Raw genomic sequence first — 18,918 nt, 5'->3', positions numbered from 1 at the left:
TTTGGATGAATAGGGATTTTTTTTTTCCTAAGTGTTACTTTCCTCGTTTTGAGGAAACATGTTGTATGAGAATGATTGCCTTTTCGTGTATTAGTAACTCAGTAGATAAGAACTCACTTCTTATGCTAACATAGAAAAAATGTTCTGTGTCTTATAGTTTTGTACTCATATCACTTGAAGTACATGCTCATAACCCATAACCAGTGCAGTGGCCAGGCGCCATGGCTTACGCCTGCAATCTTAACTCCTCGGGAGAGCAAGGCAAGAGGATTTCTTGAGATCAGGAGTTTCCAGATCAGCCTAGGGAATATAGCGAGACTGCCTCTACAAAGAAATTTTAAAAATGTTATCTGGACATGGTGGTGCACACCTGTGGTCCCAGCTACTAGGGAGGCTGAGGTGAGAGGGTTGCTTGAGTTTGAGTGGTTGAAGCTACAGTGAGCTGTGATCATGCCATTGCACTCCAGCCTGGGTGACAGAGTGAGACCCTGTCTTCATAAAAAAAAAAAAAAAAAAAGACAAAACAGTGGAAATGTATCTTAGAACATATAATTTAATCGAGGAACTACCAAATTCTAATAAATATGCTTGAAGAGCAAAGATAAAAGTAGAACTAATTTGAACAACTGCCCACTTGACATTATAAACTATAATTACATAGTCTTCTAGCAAATTTGGTTTTACCAAAAAAAAAAACAAAACCTTATAAACTATTACAGCATGTCTGAAATTTCTCTGAAATAATTTAATTCTGAATGTAGTCTTTCTTCTTCTTCAGACCATTTTTAGTCCTAAAAATCAGAATATAATGAGATGAATAAAATCACAAAATAAACAGTGTACATATTTCATTTTGGCCCTTTGATTTATATAGAGAATTTTCCTTCTCTAGGTACCCAGGGGCCTAAAACTAAGCTAATACAGCTTTGTAATGTGGCTTATGTGTATTCAGAACCGGTAGAACTCGAGACTGAGATAAATGAAGTCATTTGCTCAAAGCAGTATGCTTGCCATTGAGAAAAAATCAGCAACCAGAATGAGCACTGAGTCCCGATTCATTTCTCCAGGCTTAAGGTTTTTTTTAGCTACACTTCTCTAACATCTTTTAGTGAAATTCTTCCCCAAAGAAATGTGTCAATATGTCATAAACTTGATTTCCAAGTACTAAGAGACTACTAATTTAGACTTTTCTTTTTAATTGGCATGGTTTACTCATCCTTTTGGAAGTTACTAGAAACTATTTTCCAAAGATGCCAGATGACTGCCTTGTAACTATTTTTTTAAATCTCTGTGCTTCAGATATGAATCTGAAAAGCTTCAAGAGGAAAATTCTATTTTGAGAAATGAAATTACTACTTTAAGTGAAGAAGATAGCGTTTCTAACCTGAAATTAGAGAAATTAAATGGATCTCAGGAAGAAATGTGGTAAGACATATATTTTCCTAAGACATTTTTGCAAAGACTGAAATTCTTTTACATCAACTTTTAAAGCCTTGCCATTGAATTTTATTTTCATCATTCCTTTAGGCAAAAAACAGAAACTGTAAAACAAGAAAATGCTGCAGCTCAGATGATGGTTGAAAATTTAAAGAAACAGGTAAGGAAATACTTAATATTTCTCAATGTTTTTTGATTCCAAAAGTTTCCCTTTTTTTGAAATTTGTAAATTGACAGTGCACGCTAATGAATAGCATATAGCTAATGACAGTAAGGTTGTAAATTCTGAATTTGAAAATGGAAACTTACCTCATACTGACTCTAAACTAGCTTCCTATTTTATATTAAATAATGTATATATTATTCTAGACCCTAAGTACTTAATAAATCTTTATAATCAGCAGGGTTAAGGAGGTGATACCTCTAAAACCATACCTATGAAATACTAGCTCTAGCCCTTGTGCAGTTTCAGTTAATGTTAGCCCTTTTTCCTCACCATGATTGAAAGCAGAAATTTAAGGACAGAATTTCACATATACAGAATGCCAGCTAATCAGCATATCATTTCACAGAATTACAATTTATTCAGATAGCTGGTGCCATTCAGTGCTCAATTTGTATAATCTTACAACATGTAGTTGTAAAAAAGGGAAGACCGTTTAAGAATCTGTCTGAAGCAGTCAAAAGACAAGGACATATTGGGAAAGAGTATTTTCAGCACTTCAAATAGACAATGTGTTAACATCCAAAATGTATTTTGGACTCTTACAAATAAGTGGGAAAACCCAGTTGAAATATAGGCAATCTATATGAATGCTCAAGTCACAGAACAAAAGAATACAAAAAATGGTTAGCCATATTAGTGATTAGAGAAGTACAAATAAATAAGTTTCTTTTTTTAACGTATTGAATTTGCAAAAAGTAAAGACTGATATCATCTAGTATTTAAAAGGATGTGAGGAAATGAGTGTGCCCATACATTGTTATTAGGATTATAAGGTGGTAGCACTGTGAGGAAGACATATTGGAAATATCTGTTGAAACAGTAATGTGCGCGCGCGCACACACACACACACCCCTTCTAACCCGGCAATCCTACTTCTAAAACGTTCTAAATACAAAATGCTACTCTGTATAAATAGATTTTCTAAAAGATCTATTTACAAGAAATAGTGGTTTAAAAAAAAACCTTTATGTCTATCTATGTGGGAATGGATAAATGCATTACGGAATATCTTACATGGAATATCCTATAGCCAATAAAAAATAGAGCTGTGGTGTTGGCTGAACACACTGACTTGGAAAGAGTCTTTTTTTTTTTTTTAAGGCAGTTTTGCTCTTGTTGCCCAGGCTGGAGTGCAATGGCACGATACTGACTTACTGCAACCTCTGCCTCCTGGGTTCAAGTGTTTCTTTTGTCTCAGCCTCCTGAGTAGCTGGGATTACAAGTGCATGTCACCACACCTGGCTAATTTTTGTATTTTTAGTAGAGACGGGGTTTCATCATATTGGTCAGGTTGGTCTCAAACTCCTGACCTCAGGTGATCTGCTTACCTTGGCCTCCCAAAGTGCTGGGATTACAGGTGTGAGCCACCATGCCCGGCCTGGAAAGAGTCTTTAAGATACTACAAGAAGAAAAAGCAAGCCATCCAAACATAAAATTTCCAAATTTTTGCTAAAGAGAAGAAAAGAATCTGTATGTGTATGTGAGTTCTGTATATGCACAGAAAATGATCTGGAGGGATACGTATCCAGCTGTGGGCAACTGGGCTCCCCTGTGGAGTAGACTGAGTGTCTCACTTCTTCATATACTTCTGAATTGATTGGATTTGTAATAATGAGTGTGTATTATTTCTGTTATGAAATATGTATATTTTAAACTTTGCATAGAGAGGGAAAAGACAATTATGTCTCCAAATTTGTTTTTTGGTTTTTTTTTTTTTTTTTTTTTTAGCACAAGTAGGGTAATAAGTTTTAAAAACTTACTTCAATTTTAATTAGATTTCAGAATTAAAAATGAAAAACCAGCAGTTGGATTTGGAAAATACAGAACTTAGCCAAAAGAACTCTCAAAATCAGGAAAAATTGCAAGAACTTAATCAACGTCTAACAGAAATGCAATGCCAGAAGGAAAAAGAGCCAGAAAGCAGTACATTGGAGGAATGGGAACAAGAGAAGTTTAATCTGAAAGAAGAACTGGAGCGTTGTAAAGTGCAGGTATGGTCTGTAGCCGCCTGACTGCTTTTTTTGAGGAAATCCCAAGAAATAGAAGAAATCCTTGTATTAAACTTCCTTAAACATAAAATCTTAGAAATTAAAACAGTATGGTCCTGGCACATGAAAAGTAGGTAAGTGGAATAGAAAGGCTAGAATTAGACCCAAATACAAATGGAAACGTAGTATACAGCAAAGGTCCTTTTCAAACCACTGGGGTAGGGGTAGACTTTTTAATTAATGATGCCTGAACAACTGGGTAGACATTTGGAAATGGATAAAATTAGACCCATATTTCATTCCACGCACAAGAATAAACTTCAGTTGGATTAGGAGGTGAAATATAAAAAATAGAACTATACAAATACTTGAAGAAAATATGGGTGAATTTTTCTTTAACCCTGGTGTAAAGAAAGGGTATTTAACTAAAAAATCAGAGGCAATAAAAAAAATTGATTATATTTTTAAAAAATTTTACATGGCAAAAAAAATCATAAAGTCAGAAGGCAGCTGACAAACTAGGAGAAAATACTCACGACACATACCACAGTGAGAAGGCCTAATCCCTAACAGTAAAAAATTCTTAAAAATGGAGGAACATGGGACCAAAAATCTGATAGCAAAATGGGAAAAACATACCAACAAATAAATCACAGAAAAAAGATAAAAATGAAAAATGGGCCAGGCATGGAGGCTCACACCTGTAATCCCAGCACTTTGGGAGGCCAAGGCGGGAGAAAAGCTTGAGCCTAGGAGTTCAAGATCAGCCTGGACAACATAGCAATACTCCATCTCTACAAAGAGTTTAAAAATTGGCTGGGCATAGTGGCACACACCTGTGGTCCTAGCTACTCAGGAAGCTGAGGCAGGAGGATCCTTTGCGCCCAGGAGCTTGAGGTTGCACCACTATACTCCAGCCTGGGTGAGATCCTATCTCTAAATAATAAAATTATTAAAATGACCCTCAAACCTATGGAAAAATGTTCATAATCACTCAATTAGAGAAATGCAAATTAAAACAGCACTTACATGATTTCTCACCTATAAGACTCACAATTTTAAAATATGACAGCATACTCTGTTGGCAAGGCTGCGGGGAAGCAGACACTTTCATACTTTGCTGGGAGAATGCAAACTGATACTGCCTTTTTGCAGGTATATTTGACAATACCTAAAATTACGTATGTACCTAGGTTTTGCTCTGGAAATTTCACTTTTAGGAATCTGCCCAAAAGATACCACCCCAACAATATGAAAACTCATACGCAGAGGGTTACTCACTGCAGCACTGTTTATATTTGCAAAGCTGTGGAAACAACCTAGATGCTGATATGTGGGAGAGTAGGTGAATAAATGTGGTGGTATGTCCATGCCATGAAGTAGTACTGTGCAGCTGTTAAAGAAAAAGGAGAAAAAGAAATCCATAGTTATATGAAATGATTTCCAAGACAGACTGTTAAGTGAAAAAGTGCAAAAAACTATAGAATGCCTTTGTGCATGTAAGAAAGGGATATTTAAAAATACATGTCTGCTCATTTGTGCAAAAGAAACACAAGAATGATAAACCAGAAGCTAAAGAGGGAGGGTGGGAAAGGGATGGAACAGAGAAATGAGAATGTGCTAGAAGGGACAAGGAAGGCAGTGACACTTCTGAGTTTATCTTTTCATATCGCTGTGACTCTTAGAACCATAGTAATGTTTCACATACTCTTCACTTACCCCCAAAATAAATGCACAAGTAAAACCAATCAATATGGTAGTGGTGGGGGAAGAAACCCAAAGGGAACACATGTGTGAACAGATGAGCCTAACTGTATTATAAATGGATAATATAACTACACTGGGGAAGAAAACAATTAAGTAATTCAGAAATTATCATCTTGACTGGATACTATCCGGGCTAAAGACAAGATGAACTGTACCTACATGCTGTGATAATCTAGTCAGTAAACAGGATTCTCATGAGAGGTATGGGTTAGTAATTCTGAAACTACTGTATGTATTACTAAAATTGAACAAATAAGTAAATATGTTGTAAGCACTAAGAACTAGATTTCTCACTGTTGGAGAAGAAGTGGCCAGTGGGGCAATGAGAAATGCTAAGATGAACCCTCTGATGCTAGGTTGAGATCTGAGATATTTATATAAACTCATGTTTTCTAATATACATGCAAAGCTAGATAGATACAGAAACATAGATGTGTGTCCATGCATGGAGTGCCCAGATCTTGGTTACTAAGCACCATTCTCCTATAAAAGGAACCAGGATTCCTTGGAAAAATGATTGATTCTAGGGCTGGGGCAGAGAAAATATAGGATAAGCCTGGAACATCTCATGGGGCCAGAAGAAAAAATGTTGTAAAAAAAAGATAAGGCATGTCAAAATGGCGCACGCCCCTAGTCAAAGGGGCTCCTAATGGCCAAAGCTGGAACAATTTGGTCGACAAAATAAATGATAGTATAGAATAAAATAAGTATAATTATCAATTTATACTTATTATGTAGTAAATATAGACTACAATAAGTATCAGCCAGGTATAGTGGCTCATGCCTGTAGTCGTAGCACTTTGGGAGGCCAAGGCAGGCGGATCACTTGAGCCCACAAGTGCAAGACCAGCCTGGCCAACATGGTGAAACCCCATCTTTACAAAAAAATACAAAAATAAAAAATAAAAATTAGTAGGGTATGGTGGCATGCCTCTATAGTTCCAGCTATTCAGGAAGCTGAGATGGGAGAATCGCTTGAGCCCAGGAGGTCAAGGCTGCAGTGAGCCAAGATTACACCACTGCACTTCAGCCTTGGCAATAGAGTGAGACCTCGTCTCTCTCCCAAAATAACTGAATAAATAAACATGAGTCCATATTGATGTAAAAAAATTAAATAAGTGTGTGTGGGGGGAACAGTTCCTTTCTTATAGTGGAATTCCAATTAATAAATGAAGAAAAAAAGAAAATAGAAAATCATCATTAAGCAAACACCCCAGTAATAATAGTTGTAGACAACATGCATTGATAGATGTTAAAATTAATAAGCAGAAGTTTGAGGAGAAACAGGATTTGTATAGTCTCAAAGTATCTCCCCCAAGAAAAAGACAGTAATTTTACAGAGGAGAAACATGCAAAACCTACCTTAGAAATCATATTCATGCCATTTAAGTGGAAAATCTTTTACATATAAGGATAAAAAAATGGTCATAAAACAGTGTGTCACTGAGTTCATATTATTGCTTCTTTAATATGGCTTTTTGTGAACCTAGTAAGTTCCCCCAGGCTAAACGTATATGTCTATTATTTGACTTTTTGATTTTTCTCTTAGTCCTCCACTTTAGTGTCTTCTCTGGAGGCAGAACTCTCTGAAGTCAAAATACAGACACATATTGTGGAACAGGAAAACCTCCTTCTCAAAGATGAACTGGAGAAAATGAAACAGGTGAGGCTGTGTGTAGCTTACGGGGGTTCACAGAACAGTATGTACCTGGAGGGCTCCTGGTGGCGTGGCATTTCTAGCCACCAGTTGTCCTTTGTATCGAGTCCTGTCAACTAGCTTGGTAGCGGAGGACTTACTGCTTGGCAAAGTTGAGGACCTGAAGTGCAAAAACCTATTCATAAAGGCTATTGCTAATTATCCATGTGTCGTTCTAGTTAGGTAACTTATATATGTTGTACGTACTGAAGTCTTTTTTGTTTTTTTTTTTTTTTTGAGACAGTATCCTTCTTCTCTCTGTTGCCCAGGCCGGAGTCCAGTGGCGTGATCTTGGCTCACTACGACCTCCACCTCCCGGGCTCAAGCAATTCTCATGCGTCAGCCTCCTGAGCTCGAGCAGTTCTCATGCCTCAGCCTCTCACGTAGCTGGGATTACATGCGCCCACCACCACGCCCAGCTAACTTTTGTATTTTTAGTAGAGGCGGGGTTTCGCCATATTGGCCAGGCTGGTCTCAAACTTCTGGGCTCAAACAGTCCACCCACCTCAGCCCCCCAAGATGTTGGGATTTCAGGCGTGAGCCACTGCACCTGGCCCACTCTAAAACTCTGTTATCGTAAATGAATCCCAACCACTTCAGTTTAAGAAATTGTTGTTCTACTTTCACCCAGCCAGGTTATAAAGTAACATGTGTGTCTAAAAGGAGGCGGACTGTTTTGCTTATAGCTTTTCTAATTCTGTTCACATTGATTTGTGAGACATTGATGAAGCTGGTCCTTCTCCCTTTTTCTGTAGCAAGTATGAGGCATCAGTTCTAGAGCATGTGGCATGCAGTCTCACTTACGAATTTGGCCTTCAGAAGCCTATTTCAAAGTTTCAAACAAAGGCTTAAAACTTTAGGCCAGACACAGTGGCTCATGCCTTTAATCCCCCAGTACTTTGGAAGGCCAAGGTAGACAGATTACCTGTGGCCAGGAATTCGAGACCAGCCTGGGCAACAGGACAAAAGCCTAGCTCTACAAAAAAAAAATTAGCTGGCCGTGATGGCGTGCACCTGTAGTCCCACCTAGTCAGGAGGCTGAGGTGGAAGGATCACCTGAGCTCAGGAAGTCGAGCCTTCAGTGAGCTGAGATCGCACTACTGCGCCACTGCACTCCAGCCTGGGCCAGAGAACCTCTGTCTCAAAAAAAGAAAGAAACAAAAAAGGCTTAGTTTTAAATATGAAAATAGGAAAGAGGTCTCACCTTAAAAATTATGTCCTCTCATGGAGAAATGCATTGTTGGATAAAAAAATTGTGTCCTAAACATTGTCCTGTTTTAATTTTCATTATTAACAGGAATCTTTCCATTGGAACAATCCTGATTTATAGTAGGAAAATTTAGTTGTTCCATTTTATTTGTTTGCTTCAGCATCAGATTATTATGGCACTCATATCTTATAAAATTGTCTTTCTTACATCTGTCTCTTCAGCCTGTAAGCACAAAGTTGTCCCTCCCTGAATGCAGAAACATTCAGTCTGTACCACCTGGTATTACTGTTGATCTGACCCCTATTGAGTCTTGCTTTCTTAATAGCAAGACTATTAAGTCTTTCATAATGCCTAGTACAGTACTGGTACTCAACAGGTGCTTTCTAAGAACCTTTTCAAGTCAACTACTGCTATGCAGAATACATTTGTTCTGCTGTGACTTGAGAAGTTGTCTGTCCCATATAAACATAACAGAAGTTAAGACTCATAGGGCCTTTCTGTGGTGTGGTTAAGTATTCCAAGGCTATTACTACCAACTTTATCCTAATTAAGAATCCTTTTTTCCTTGACTTTTTGAAAGCCTTTAGGATGATGATGATTGGTTTCAAATTCATAGTATTGGAATGTGTGCTTTGTGGCCTTGCTAAGCTAAAGAACAGAAAGAAAAGAGCAGAGCTAGGAGAAAAATAACATGATGAGGACATCATTCAACACCTTTTTATTGCTCTAAAAAGAAAAAAAAAAACAGAGGCGGTATAAATAGTGCGATGGAGAAATAGCCTGGTCTGCCTTGGGTAGAAAGTTGTTTCATCAGGTACCTGGACCCTTTTGATCCCAAGAAGAGGGCAGTGTCAGCCCATCATTGCTGTTACACAACATGGACCCAGGATGCATGTGCCACTCTGTATGACAGCATGATTCACAGTTCACAAGCACTTTTACATGTTATTTATTGCACTCAAAGGAAACAGTCTACAGACATCCCAAGTGGTATCAAGCTTTCTGGGTGTCTGGAGGGTGGGAAGGCAAGGCAGTGGATAAAGTAGAAAGTCCTTTCTTAAACCAGTGCCCAGGTACTTGAAAATACATTTTCCTATATTCTTGACTTGTTCAGATTTGTAAGGTATGCTGGATTTGTTGCCAGTTGAAGACAAGATTCAACCCTGAAAGTCTGTTTTGTCTTACTATTCCTACAGCTAAATGTAAAAGAACTTCAGGTTCACGAAGCAGAAAAGATGGTTGTGAAATCATAATGATAATAAAGAATTGAAAAGCCGAGTGAAAACAGAAGAAAGTTACAAACTTATAAACTATGGGAAAGGGTTAAGAAGTGTAAGAAACAGCCTCTTTAAAGCATAGGTTCTCAACAGGGTGAGGGGGTGAGGAATGCTCTCCCGCCCCAGAATATTTATCAGTTTCTGGGCACATTATTTATTTTCACAACTGGGAGCTGGGGGAGTGGTTACTGGCATCTTGTGAGTAAAGCCAGAGATGCTGTGAAACATCCTACAATGTCCAGAATGCCCCCCAACCCCAACCCCCAACAAAGAATTATCCAGCCCAAAATGAGACTAGTACCAGCATTGATGTTGAAGAGGAGTAAGAACACTTTTCGGTTTCTCTTGATTTGATAAAATGGAGAGGAAAAGCCAGTGTGTCCATGCCAACAACATTTTACTGGCCAGCCAGCATAGGCATCTTCTGAAAGGAAGAGCACAGGGAACAAGCTGAAAAATACAATTTTATCTTTAAATTTGCCTTTGGGTGTTACCTTGTTTGTGGTTCAGTTCATGCCAATTACAGAGTCTTTTTTTTTTTTTTCTGAGACAGAGTTTCTGTCACCAGGCTGGAGTGCAGTCATCTCAGCTCACTGTAGCCCCAGCCTCCCAGGCTTGAGTGATTCTCCTGCCTCAGCCTCCCAAGTAGCTGGGATTACAGGCGCACATCACCACACCTGGCTAATTTTTGTATTTTTAATAGAAACAAGGTTTCACCATGTTCACCAGGCTGATCTCAAACTCCTGATGTCAAGTGATCCACCCGCCTCAGCCTCCCAAAGTGCTGGGATTATGAGTGTGAGCCACCCCAACTAGCCCAATTCTATAATCTTGACTGAGATTTTTTGAAAAATATTTTTCTAGTTAAAAATCATGAGGAAAATATAATATGCTACATGTATTAAATTGATGACAGAATGGCAGTATGTTATTTTGCCCTAAAGGTAAAATGGAGAGCTGGGATCATTATTTAACAATGTCTGTCTGGTCGAGTTTACCTAAACAGACATTTCAGCAGTCAACTGGGGAACAGAGAAGCCAGAAGGGAATATTTGAAGTTTATTATAGTCTGCTAGAGTTTATGTTTTCTGAAATATCTACAGATAGGCAAATAGCAGCAGCTGTAAAAATGCCTTATTTAGAAATACCCCTTTGTACTTACCCAGCCAGGAGATGTGATGGAAGGGCTCATTTGTTTATCTCTTACAGCTGCACAGATGTCCTGATCTCTCTGACTTCCAGCAAAAAATCTCGAGTGTTCTAAGCTACAACGAAAAACTGCTGAAAGAAAAGGAAGCTCTAAGTGAGGAATTAAATAGCTGTGTTGATAAGGTAGTAAAAATAATAGAACTTTGCCATCATCATACAGAATATGCACCGTAATGAGCCATTCTCTGTGCACAGTGGCACAGGGGCCTCCTGTGTTAGTCTGTTGTTCCAGGAGTCTCCTGGAGCAGCATTTCTGTGGCATTCCCTGACCCTAGAACTCCTGCAGCCAAGACTGTGATAAAGTCTTAATTAGTTGTTTACTAATTATATGAAACTCAATAATATAAAATTTGTCTTTTTTTTTTTTTTTTGGTGAGGCGTAGTCTCGCTCTGTAGCTCAGGCTGGAGTATGGTGGTGAGATCTTGGCTCACTGCAACCTCTGCCTCTCAGGTCCTGGTTCAAGCAATTCTCCTGCCTCAGCCTCCCGAGTAGCTGGGATTACAGATGCGCACCACCATGCCCAGCTAATTTTTGTATTTTTAGGGCAGACAGGGTTTCACCATGTTGGCCAGGATGATCTCAAGCTCTTGACCTTGTGATCCACCCATCTCAGCCTCCCAAAGTGCTGGGATTACAGGTGTGAGCCACCACACCTGGCCTGTCTCATCATCGTATCACAGTGCAACTTCATACTGCTATTTTGTTATAAATTATGGGTTTAATAATCTGAGATCAATTTCATAGTTTCTATTTTATCTTTAGCAGATCCAAAAACACTGCCTTTTTTCCCCACCTGCCTCAATAGGTATTCTGTATTTTCTTCCTATGGTATGCTCTTGAGATTTTTAATTGCCTTCCAGCTTACCATCTTCCACCCTCAAAACATGAGGCAGTAGGAAAGAAAAAAAGAAAATTTCCAAAAAGAAGCAACTCCTCAAAATTAGAAGTATAACAGAGAGCCAGGAAGACCATCTCCTTCTTTGACCTTGCCCTGGTCCCCCAGATAAATAGATGGTACTTGTTCTTGACAATGTAAGTGCAGGCATATAAATTAAGGCTAGATAATATTGCAAAAATTCCCTTTTACCTCTTTTCCCTTCCTGAAACAGTTGGCAAAATCAAGTCTTTTAGAGCAGAGAATCGCAACGATGAAGCAGGAACAGAAATCCTGGGAACATCAAAGTGCGAGCTTAAAGTCACAGCTGGTGGCTTCTCAGGAAAAGGTACGTTGACAATTCTTGTTTCACCTTCACAATTAGTATTCTCCTAGATCTTCCAACAGAAATCCCAGTAAAAAGAATGTTCCAGGTGGAAGTAGCATAAGAGGGTTCCAAATGATTCAATTTGACCAATGTTCGATGTGTATTTATAGCATGGCAAGGTGTGGTGCCTCACACCTGTAATCCCAGCACTTTGGGAGGCCAAGGTGGGCAGATGCTTGAGGTCAGGAATTCAAGACCATACCAGCCAACATGGTGAAACCCCATCTCTACTAAAAATTAAAAAAAAAAAAAAAAAAAAAAAAAAAAAAAAAACCTGGGTGTGGTAGCACATGCCTGTAGTCCCAGCTACTCAGAAGGCTGAGGAAGGAGAATAGCTTGAACCCAGGAGGCAGAGGCTGTGGTGAGCTGAGATCACACTAGTACATTCCAGCCTGGACGACAGAGCAAGACTCCATCTCAAGAAAAAAAGTAAATATAGTGTGACAAAATTATTTAAATAATATTTCCCTCGAAGTTTATTAATTATGAAGGCTCAAGAATAGTGCATAAAAATGACTGTTTCTTCCTAATTTATAAACAGGACTTCTAAGGCAGGTTTGTGCCCTGTTTTAAAGATCTATATCAACATTCCGTTTATAAATTTAAATTTTTTAAATTGGAATTTATATGAGATATTAGCATAGAATAGGATTCTTCTTTAAGAGGTGAGGTCTCCCTGTGTAGCCCAGGCTGGATCACCACTCACTGCTGCCTCAAACTCTTGGGCACAAGGGATTCTCCCACCTCAGCCTTCTAGGTAGCTGGGACTATAGGTGCACACCACCACACTTGGCTAATTTTTTATTTTTTGTAGAGATGGGGTCTTGCCATCTTGCCCAGGCTAGTTTCAAACTCCTTGGCTCAAGTGATCCTCCTGTCTTGGACTCCCAAAGTGCTGGGATTCTAGGTGTGAGCCACCATGCCTAGCCTAGAATAGGATTCTACAAATATTTATTTTATTTTCAACTAAGAGGGTCCTTTACAATCCAACACCACAGGCTAAAACATAATTTCTACAAAAGTTAGTGAAACCATCTTTTGTGATGCCAGTTGGTACCCACTGGTTCTGTAAGATACCATTTAGTAATCTACCAGATGACTCTCAGTAGTACCTTGCTCCAGGCATAGCTCAACATTGTCCTATATATAATTTCACATCCTGTAAATATACGTACTATCCTGAGTTTCCACTAAGCTACCAACAAGAAAGCTGGATTTAGTAAAGAGAAACAAAGGGACCTGAAAGTTCTCTTGTCCTTACTCATTCCTGAACATGCTAGAGGTGAGACCACAGGAGTTTGTGTAGTGGTAAAAGATCATTCTCATGATACAGGTTCAGAATTTAGAAGACACCCTGCAGAATGTAAACCTGCAAATGTCCTGGGTTAAATCTGACCTACGAGTGACTCAGCAGGAAAAGGAGGCTTTAAAACAAGAAGTGATGTCTTTGCATAAGCAACTTCAGAATGCTGGTGGCAAGGTGATTTGTTCTTTTTTTATTTAGGTATAAGTTGTTTACGGTAAAGTACATAAATCTTAAGTCTATAACTTGATTATTTTTATGTGTATATGCATGTATATATAAATATGCATATTTTATATATCTTTATGTATGTTTGTGTTTGTATAACCATCACTTAGATAAAAATACAGAACATTTCCAGCAGCCAACAGGCTCTCTTGTGTTCCCTCCAGTTGGTAACCCCAAGAAAACCACTTTTGTACCCTCTGCCACTGTAGGTTAGGGATGCTTATTTCTAAACTTCACATAAATGAACCACAGTGATATAAAACAGGTCTTTTTTTCTTTTTGTATTGAGCAAGTCAGAAGACCATGGCTGAATTGAGTTTTGTAAAGTAACAAAACTAAAATATTTTCTAAAATGGTAGATAAAAGTATTTGTGTGACCCTACAAAAATCAAGTGAAGAAAAACAGTGTAAGAAATTCATCTGGGAACATATACATAAGCTTGCAAAAAAGTACAACTTCTGCTAAAAAGGCATAAAACAATAGCACTCAATTTCAGGAGATAATTCATTGCTACAAATACGTTGTTGCTGTGGCACCAGAAAGTCCAGGCAGAGCTGGTTAAAGTGTTAGCTGGCTGACACATGATAGTGGTGTGGTGGAAAGTGTGTCTCATTTTAATAAGTCACAGTGCTGCCTAATCTGTGTGCAGATAAATTAAGAACAATGTGATAGATGTCAGTCTTGGGGTAGATGTTAAGATTTTGTCCTACAGTAAAAGTAGACACTAATTCACTTACGTCTTGGTGGAACTTTTTGTAAAAAAATATTAGATAGTTGTTTCTGGCTGGGCGTGGTGGCTCACGCCTGTAATCCCAGCACTTTGGGAGGCCAAGAGTTAAGCCTGGCCAACATGGCTAAACCCTGTCTCTACCAAAAATACAAAAATTAGCCAGGTGTGGTGGTGCACACTCCCGTAATCAAAGCTACTCGAAAGGCTGAGGCGCAAGAATTGCTTGAGTCCGGGAGGTAGAGGTTGCAGTGAGTTGGGATCGTGCCACTGCACTCCAGCCTGGGTGACAGAGCAAGACTCTGTCTCAAAAAAAAAAAAAAAAAGTTTACATTTTTAAAATTACTTCTGTTGACTTTTTCTCAAAATGAGATTGTATCTTTTTTTCATGTTTGGTTTTAAAAGGCAGGAGGCTTATATATTTGTGTTATCTTTTTCATTTTTAAAATCATTTTCAAGATCCAAAAAATCACTTTGGTAGCTGAAAGCACATTTCTGAATTCCGACGTTAATTACATGGACAGTATGTGCTTTGGATTCTAAAAAAAAGGATATGATTGCATATGTGAAAATGAAAGCAGAGTTTAGCTTGTGAAAGCTTTCAAGTTGGCAGTGCGTTTCAGCTTTCTCTTTATGTCCTTTGTGAATCAAAAGAATATCTTCTGGACTCAAAAATAACTTCATAAGAATGAGAAAACTTTTAAGCCACCAATCTCTATGCACTTGAGTCCTTTATAGAACTGGGCCTTGCCCTACAGACATATTCACTTTCGGACTTGACATGGCTGTTTTGTCAAAGACCATTTTAAACAGAGACTCTCCAAACCTTTTTTAAAAATCAAACTTCTAGAATATTGTTCATATTTATATATACAAACACATATTTTCATTTAGAAGACCAAGGGGACAATTGAAAAGTACTTACTAGGAGTCATTGGGTAACTACGATACCTGTCTCAAAACAGAAATTACCCAACAGCTTGTTTTTAAGGCTTACACTCTACAATTCTCTCTTAAGAGCTGGGCCCCAGAAATAGCTACTCATTCATCAGGGCTCCATAACCAGCAGAAAAGGCTGTCCTGGGACAAGTTGGATCATCTGATGAATGAGGAACAACAGCTGCTTTGGCAAGAGAATGAGAGGCTCCAGGCCGTGGTACAGAACACCAAAGCCGAACTCACGCACTCCCGGGAGAAGGTAACTTGAGAAGCTGCACGTTGTGGCGTATGTCTGCAAATGACGAGTTTGATATGAAAATGAATGTTGGATGTGACTGGAATGGTTCTAAGGTAGGAATTTGAGTATCCTGCTATAGCAGACTTATTTTAAGAATGTGTGGTTTATCATTTGCTCACATATAATTTTATCCTGATGTTTATAAAATAGTTTTATATTAAAATATATTTGTGATTTTAATCTTCATATCCAAAGTATAGACTCATGGAAATTATGTGAACCATATATTCTTCATTCAAACTGGCTGGCCACCAAGACTAGTAGTACAAAAGTGGCAAAACTAGACTCAGATCTTGCAGGTCTGAGTAACTCATTATGAGAGAAAAAGGCGCCTCCTTTAAAACACAACATTTCAAGGTTAGAATGATCTTCAAAGGTCTTTTCCAGCCACCACCCTGGTGCTTGAATTCCTTACCTCTGCTACATAGTCCCCCAATGATATTTAACCTATGTTTAACACCTCTTTTGAGGAGGAACTCTGAAGAGTTGCAGATACTCAGAACACCTACTCCATGCCAGAAACTCTGCTATTGCTGACAGTGGTGAGCAAGACAGACATGGTTCATGTCCTCATAGAACTGCTTTACATGTGAAAAGTCCAATACAGGGCAGATGGGACTGTTAGCCCATTCTCTCCTAAAAGTAGTGTTCATGTCAGATAAAAAGGGGCCTGGGACTGCTGTGCCCGTTTTCCTGACAGCCACATCACATACACTGTTGACTCCTGGCGCACAAGTCCCCTCTTCCCTGTCTTGTTCCTACAGTGTTGGGTTTGTAGACTCAACCAGACTTACCTAGAGGGTCTTTTGAGATCCGGAAGAGTATGCTTCAAGTATTTATAGGCTGGACTGAAAAGGAAGTTACAACAGGACCCAAGTGCTGAATTAAAACTTTCTCTGTTTGTTGTTTTTACTGGCTGGGTGATTGTATTAGCATTTCTTCCTCTTACATTTGTTCTTGTTAGGTCCGTCAGCTGGAATCCAACCTCCTTCCCAAGCACCAAAAACATCTAAATCCATCAGGTGCTGTGAAACCCACAGAGCAGGAAAAATTGAGCTTAAAGAGAGAGTGTGATCAGTTTCAGAAAGAAAGATCTCCTACTAACAGGAAGGTGAGTTTTTGAGAGTATATGGCATGCATCTATGTTTTCATTATAATGTGTTCCTAAGGGTGTTTCTTCTCAGGTGTACTTCTAAGGAAATGATTACAGTGGCATATTTTGGCTCTATCTCTTTATGCTGTTGTTATCTTGTCAAAACAGCATCATGGTTCTTTTTAATTGAATAATGGTTGAATGAAGAACAATTTAAGCTTTCTTAAAGACAGTTAATCATCTCTATTCATATTATAAACCTTTATAAGTTGGCAAAATATTTATCACCCTAATATTAGAAACATTTTAATATGGGCTGTATTTTTTATTGTTATATAACAAAACAACAAACATTTGTTGTCTTATCTACAAGTCAGAAAGTCAGAAGCAGCTTAGCTGGGTGGTCTGACTCAGGGCTCTCTTGAGGATGCAGTCTAGATGTTGACCAGGCCTGCAATTATCTGAAGGCTTCGCTGGGGCTAGCGGATTTACTTTCCAAGCTCATTCATACAACTGTTAGCAAGAGGCTTCTGTTCCTTGCCAGCTGCTTGCCTGAGACCTCAGTTCTTCACTACCTGGGCCTTTTCTCAGGGTATAGCATCTGGCTTCCGCAAGGAGTGATGAAACAGACACTGACACCAAGAGACCAAGACTGAAGCTGTGGTCCCTTGTATGATCTAATCCTGCAATTGACATACCAACATTTCTGCTGCATTCTGTTTGTCACACAGACTAACCCTAGGTTAGTGTGGGAGGGGACTGTGTGAGGGTGTGAATACCAGAGGTGGGGCTCTTTGGGGCCTCTTGGAGGCTGGCTACCCATGGTCACACCTCTGCAGTGCCACTCAGTTTGCTTTCTGTACTTTGTCCCATAAAGTTAGAGTTCAAGACCACACTTCTCAGAGTTGTTACTTTTTTCTACACTGAAACTCAGTTTTCACTATTACCTCTTTATATGAAACATGGTTTGCTTAGAAATTTGAGAAAAAATATTTCATTAGAAAATATTCATAAAATTCTTGTTTTTTGTGAAAGTTATGACCATTTGCAGTAAGAAGGTCGGTTGTGCTCTAAAGCCGAAATTTCAGGAACATTCAAGTAAACTTTGCAGAAAGAAAATGGGTTTTATCTAGCTGCTCACAAGGGGGGAAAAAAGTCTGTGATAGGCTTTTAAATAACATTGAATTTTAAAATGAACCTGGAAGACTACACTTCTGTTTCACAATTCTTGCTGTTCTCAGCTCTTAGAGCCGAAATTTCAGGAACATTCAAGTAAACTTTGCAGAAAGAAAATGGGTTTTATCTAGCTGCTCACGATGGGGGAGAAAAGTCTGTGATAGGCTTTTAAATAACACTGAATTTTAAAATGGACCTGGAATACTACACTTCTGTTTCACAATTCTTGCTGTTCTCAGCTCTTTTTGATAAAAGCAATCAGCTTTCTAAGATAATGTTGTATGTTTTTAACTGAGCAATAATGTGTCCTCTAGTTGACTAGGTTCTTCCTGTAGTAAAGAGATATAAAAATGAGTACTCAAAATCTTTAAAATGGAGAAGTTATATAAATGAGGTTTTATGTACCCTCAATTTTAAGCCTTTAACTTTGCCTTAAGACAGTATTTTTCCTACTGCAGATCCATAGTAGAGGATTATGAAATCAATTTAATGGAAACCAGCATTTTTTGTTAATAGACTACAAAATATCAGAGTACATGGCCCATGGTAAGGGTATTTCAGTGACATGTACTTACTGTACACATGTGTGGGTGTGTGTACTGTTGTAAGATAAAATGCATTTCTTACAGTGGGTGGCATCCAAGTCTAAAAGCCAGCTACCTTAAGGAATCTATTCTGTGTGAAGACAGGTGATTAAAACTAGATTACTTCAATGTAAGCAATACACTGATTGTATTATTTGTTTTCTGTCACTGAATTAACTTGGCTTTCTTCCAAGAGTTGAGATTTCTGACAAGCACAGATTTGTCAAAATAAAATAGAACAACTCAAGTGTTTTTTTGTTTAAAGGGAATATTTTGTTTTTGGAAACAGGTCAGTCAGATGAATTCCCTTGAGCAAGAATTAGAAACAATTCATTTGGAGAACGAAGGCCTGAAAAAGAAACAAGTAAAACTGGATGAGCAGCTCATGGAGGTAAGTTTCTCAGCAGATGGCCTTAGCTATGAAGAATATTTTAATCCGTGAATGAGCCATTTGTTGGTAGAGACTAGACATGGCATTGAATTCCTGTTGTGAAAC

The 18,918-nt window shown here is 38.5% G+C and overlaps 1 protein-coding gene across 5 annotated transcripts in view; it reads left to right on the top strand.

Annotated features, from left to right (window-relative positions):
* The window catches only part of NIN (ninein), a 116,592-nt gene that overhangs the window by 83,348 nt on the left and 14,326 nt on the right, over positions 1-18,918 (top strand). For all 5 annotated transcript variants that reach the window (XM_064365857.1, XM_064365854.1, XM_064365858.1 and 2 more), the window contains 10 exons: positions 1,300-1,425; positions 1,528-1,597; positions 3,439-3,654; positions 6,968-7,081; positions 10,811-10,933; positions 11,921-12,034; positions 13,407-13,553; positions 15,351-15,530; positions 16,534-16,680; positions 18,712-18,813. In XM_064365857.1, coding sequence (XP_064221927.1) covers positions 1,300-1,425; positions 1,528-1,597; positions 3,439-3,654; positions 6,968-7,081; positions 10,811-10,933; positions 11,921-12,034; positions 13,407-13,553; positions 15,351-15,530; positions 16,534-16,680; positions 18,712-18,813 — 1,339 coding nt within the window. The remainder of the gene's footprint in view (positions 1-1,299; positions 1,426-1,527; positions 1,598-3,438; positions 3,655-6,967; positions 7,082-10,810; positions 10,934-11,920; positions 12,035-13,406; positions 13,554-15,350; positions 15,531-16,533; positions 16,681-18,711; positions 18,814-18,918) is intronic.

This window comes from Aotus nancymaae, unplaced genomic scaffold (genome assembly GCF_030222135.1).
Source record: "Aotus nancymaae isolate 86718 unplaced genomic scaffold, 86718_ANA_hifiasm-v0.15.2.pri h1tg000062l, whole genome shotgun sequence".
Taxonomy (NCBI): Eukaryota; Metazoa; Chordata; class Mammalia; order Primates; family Aotidae; genus Aotus; species Aotus nancymaae.
Note: the sequence above shows the minus strand (reverse complement) of the source record. Positions and strands in the feature narration are given on the sequence as shown.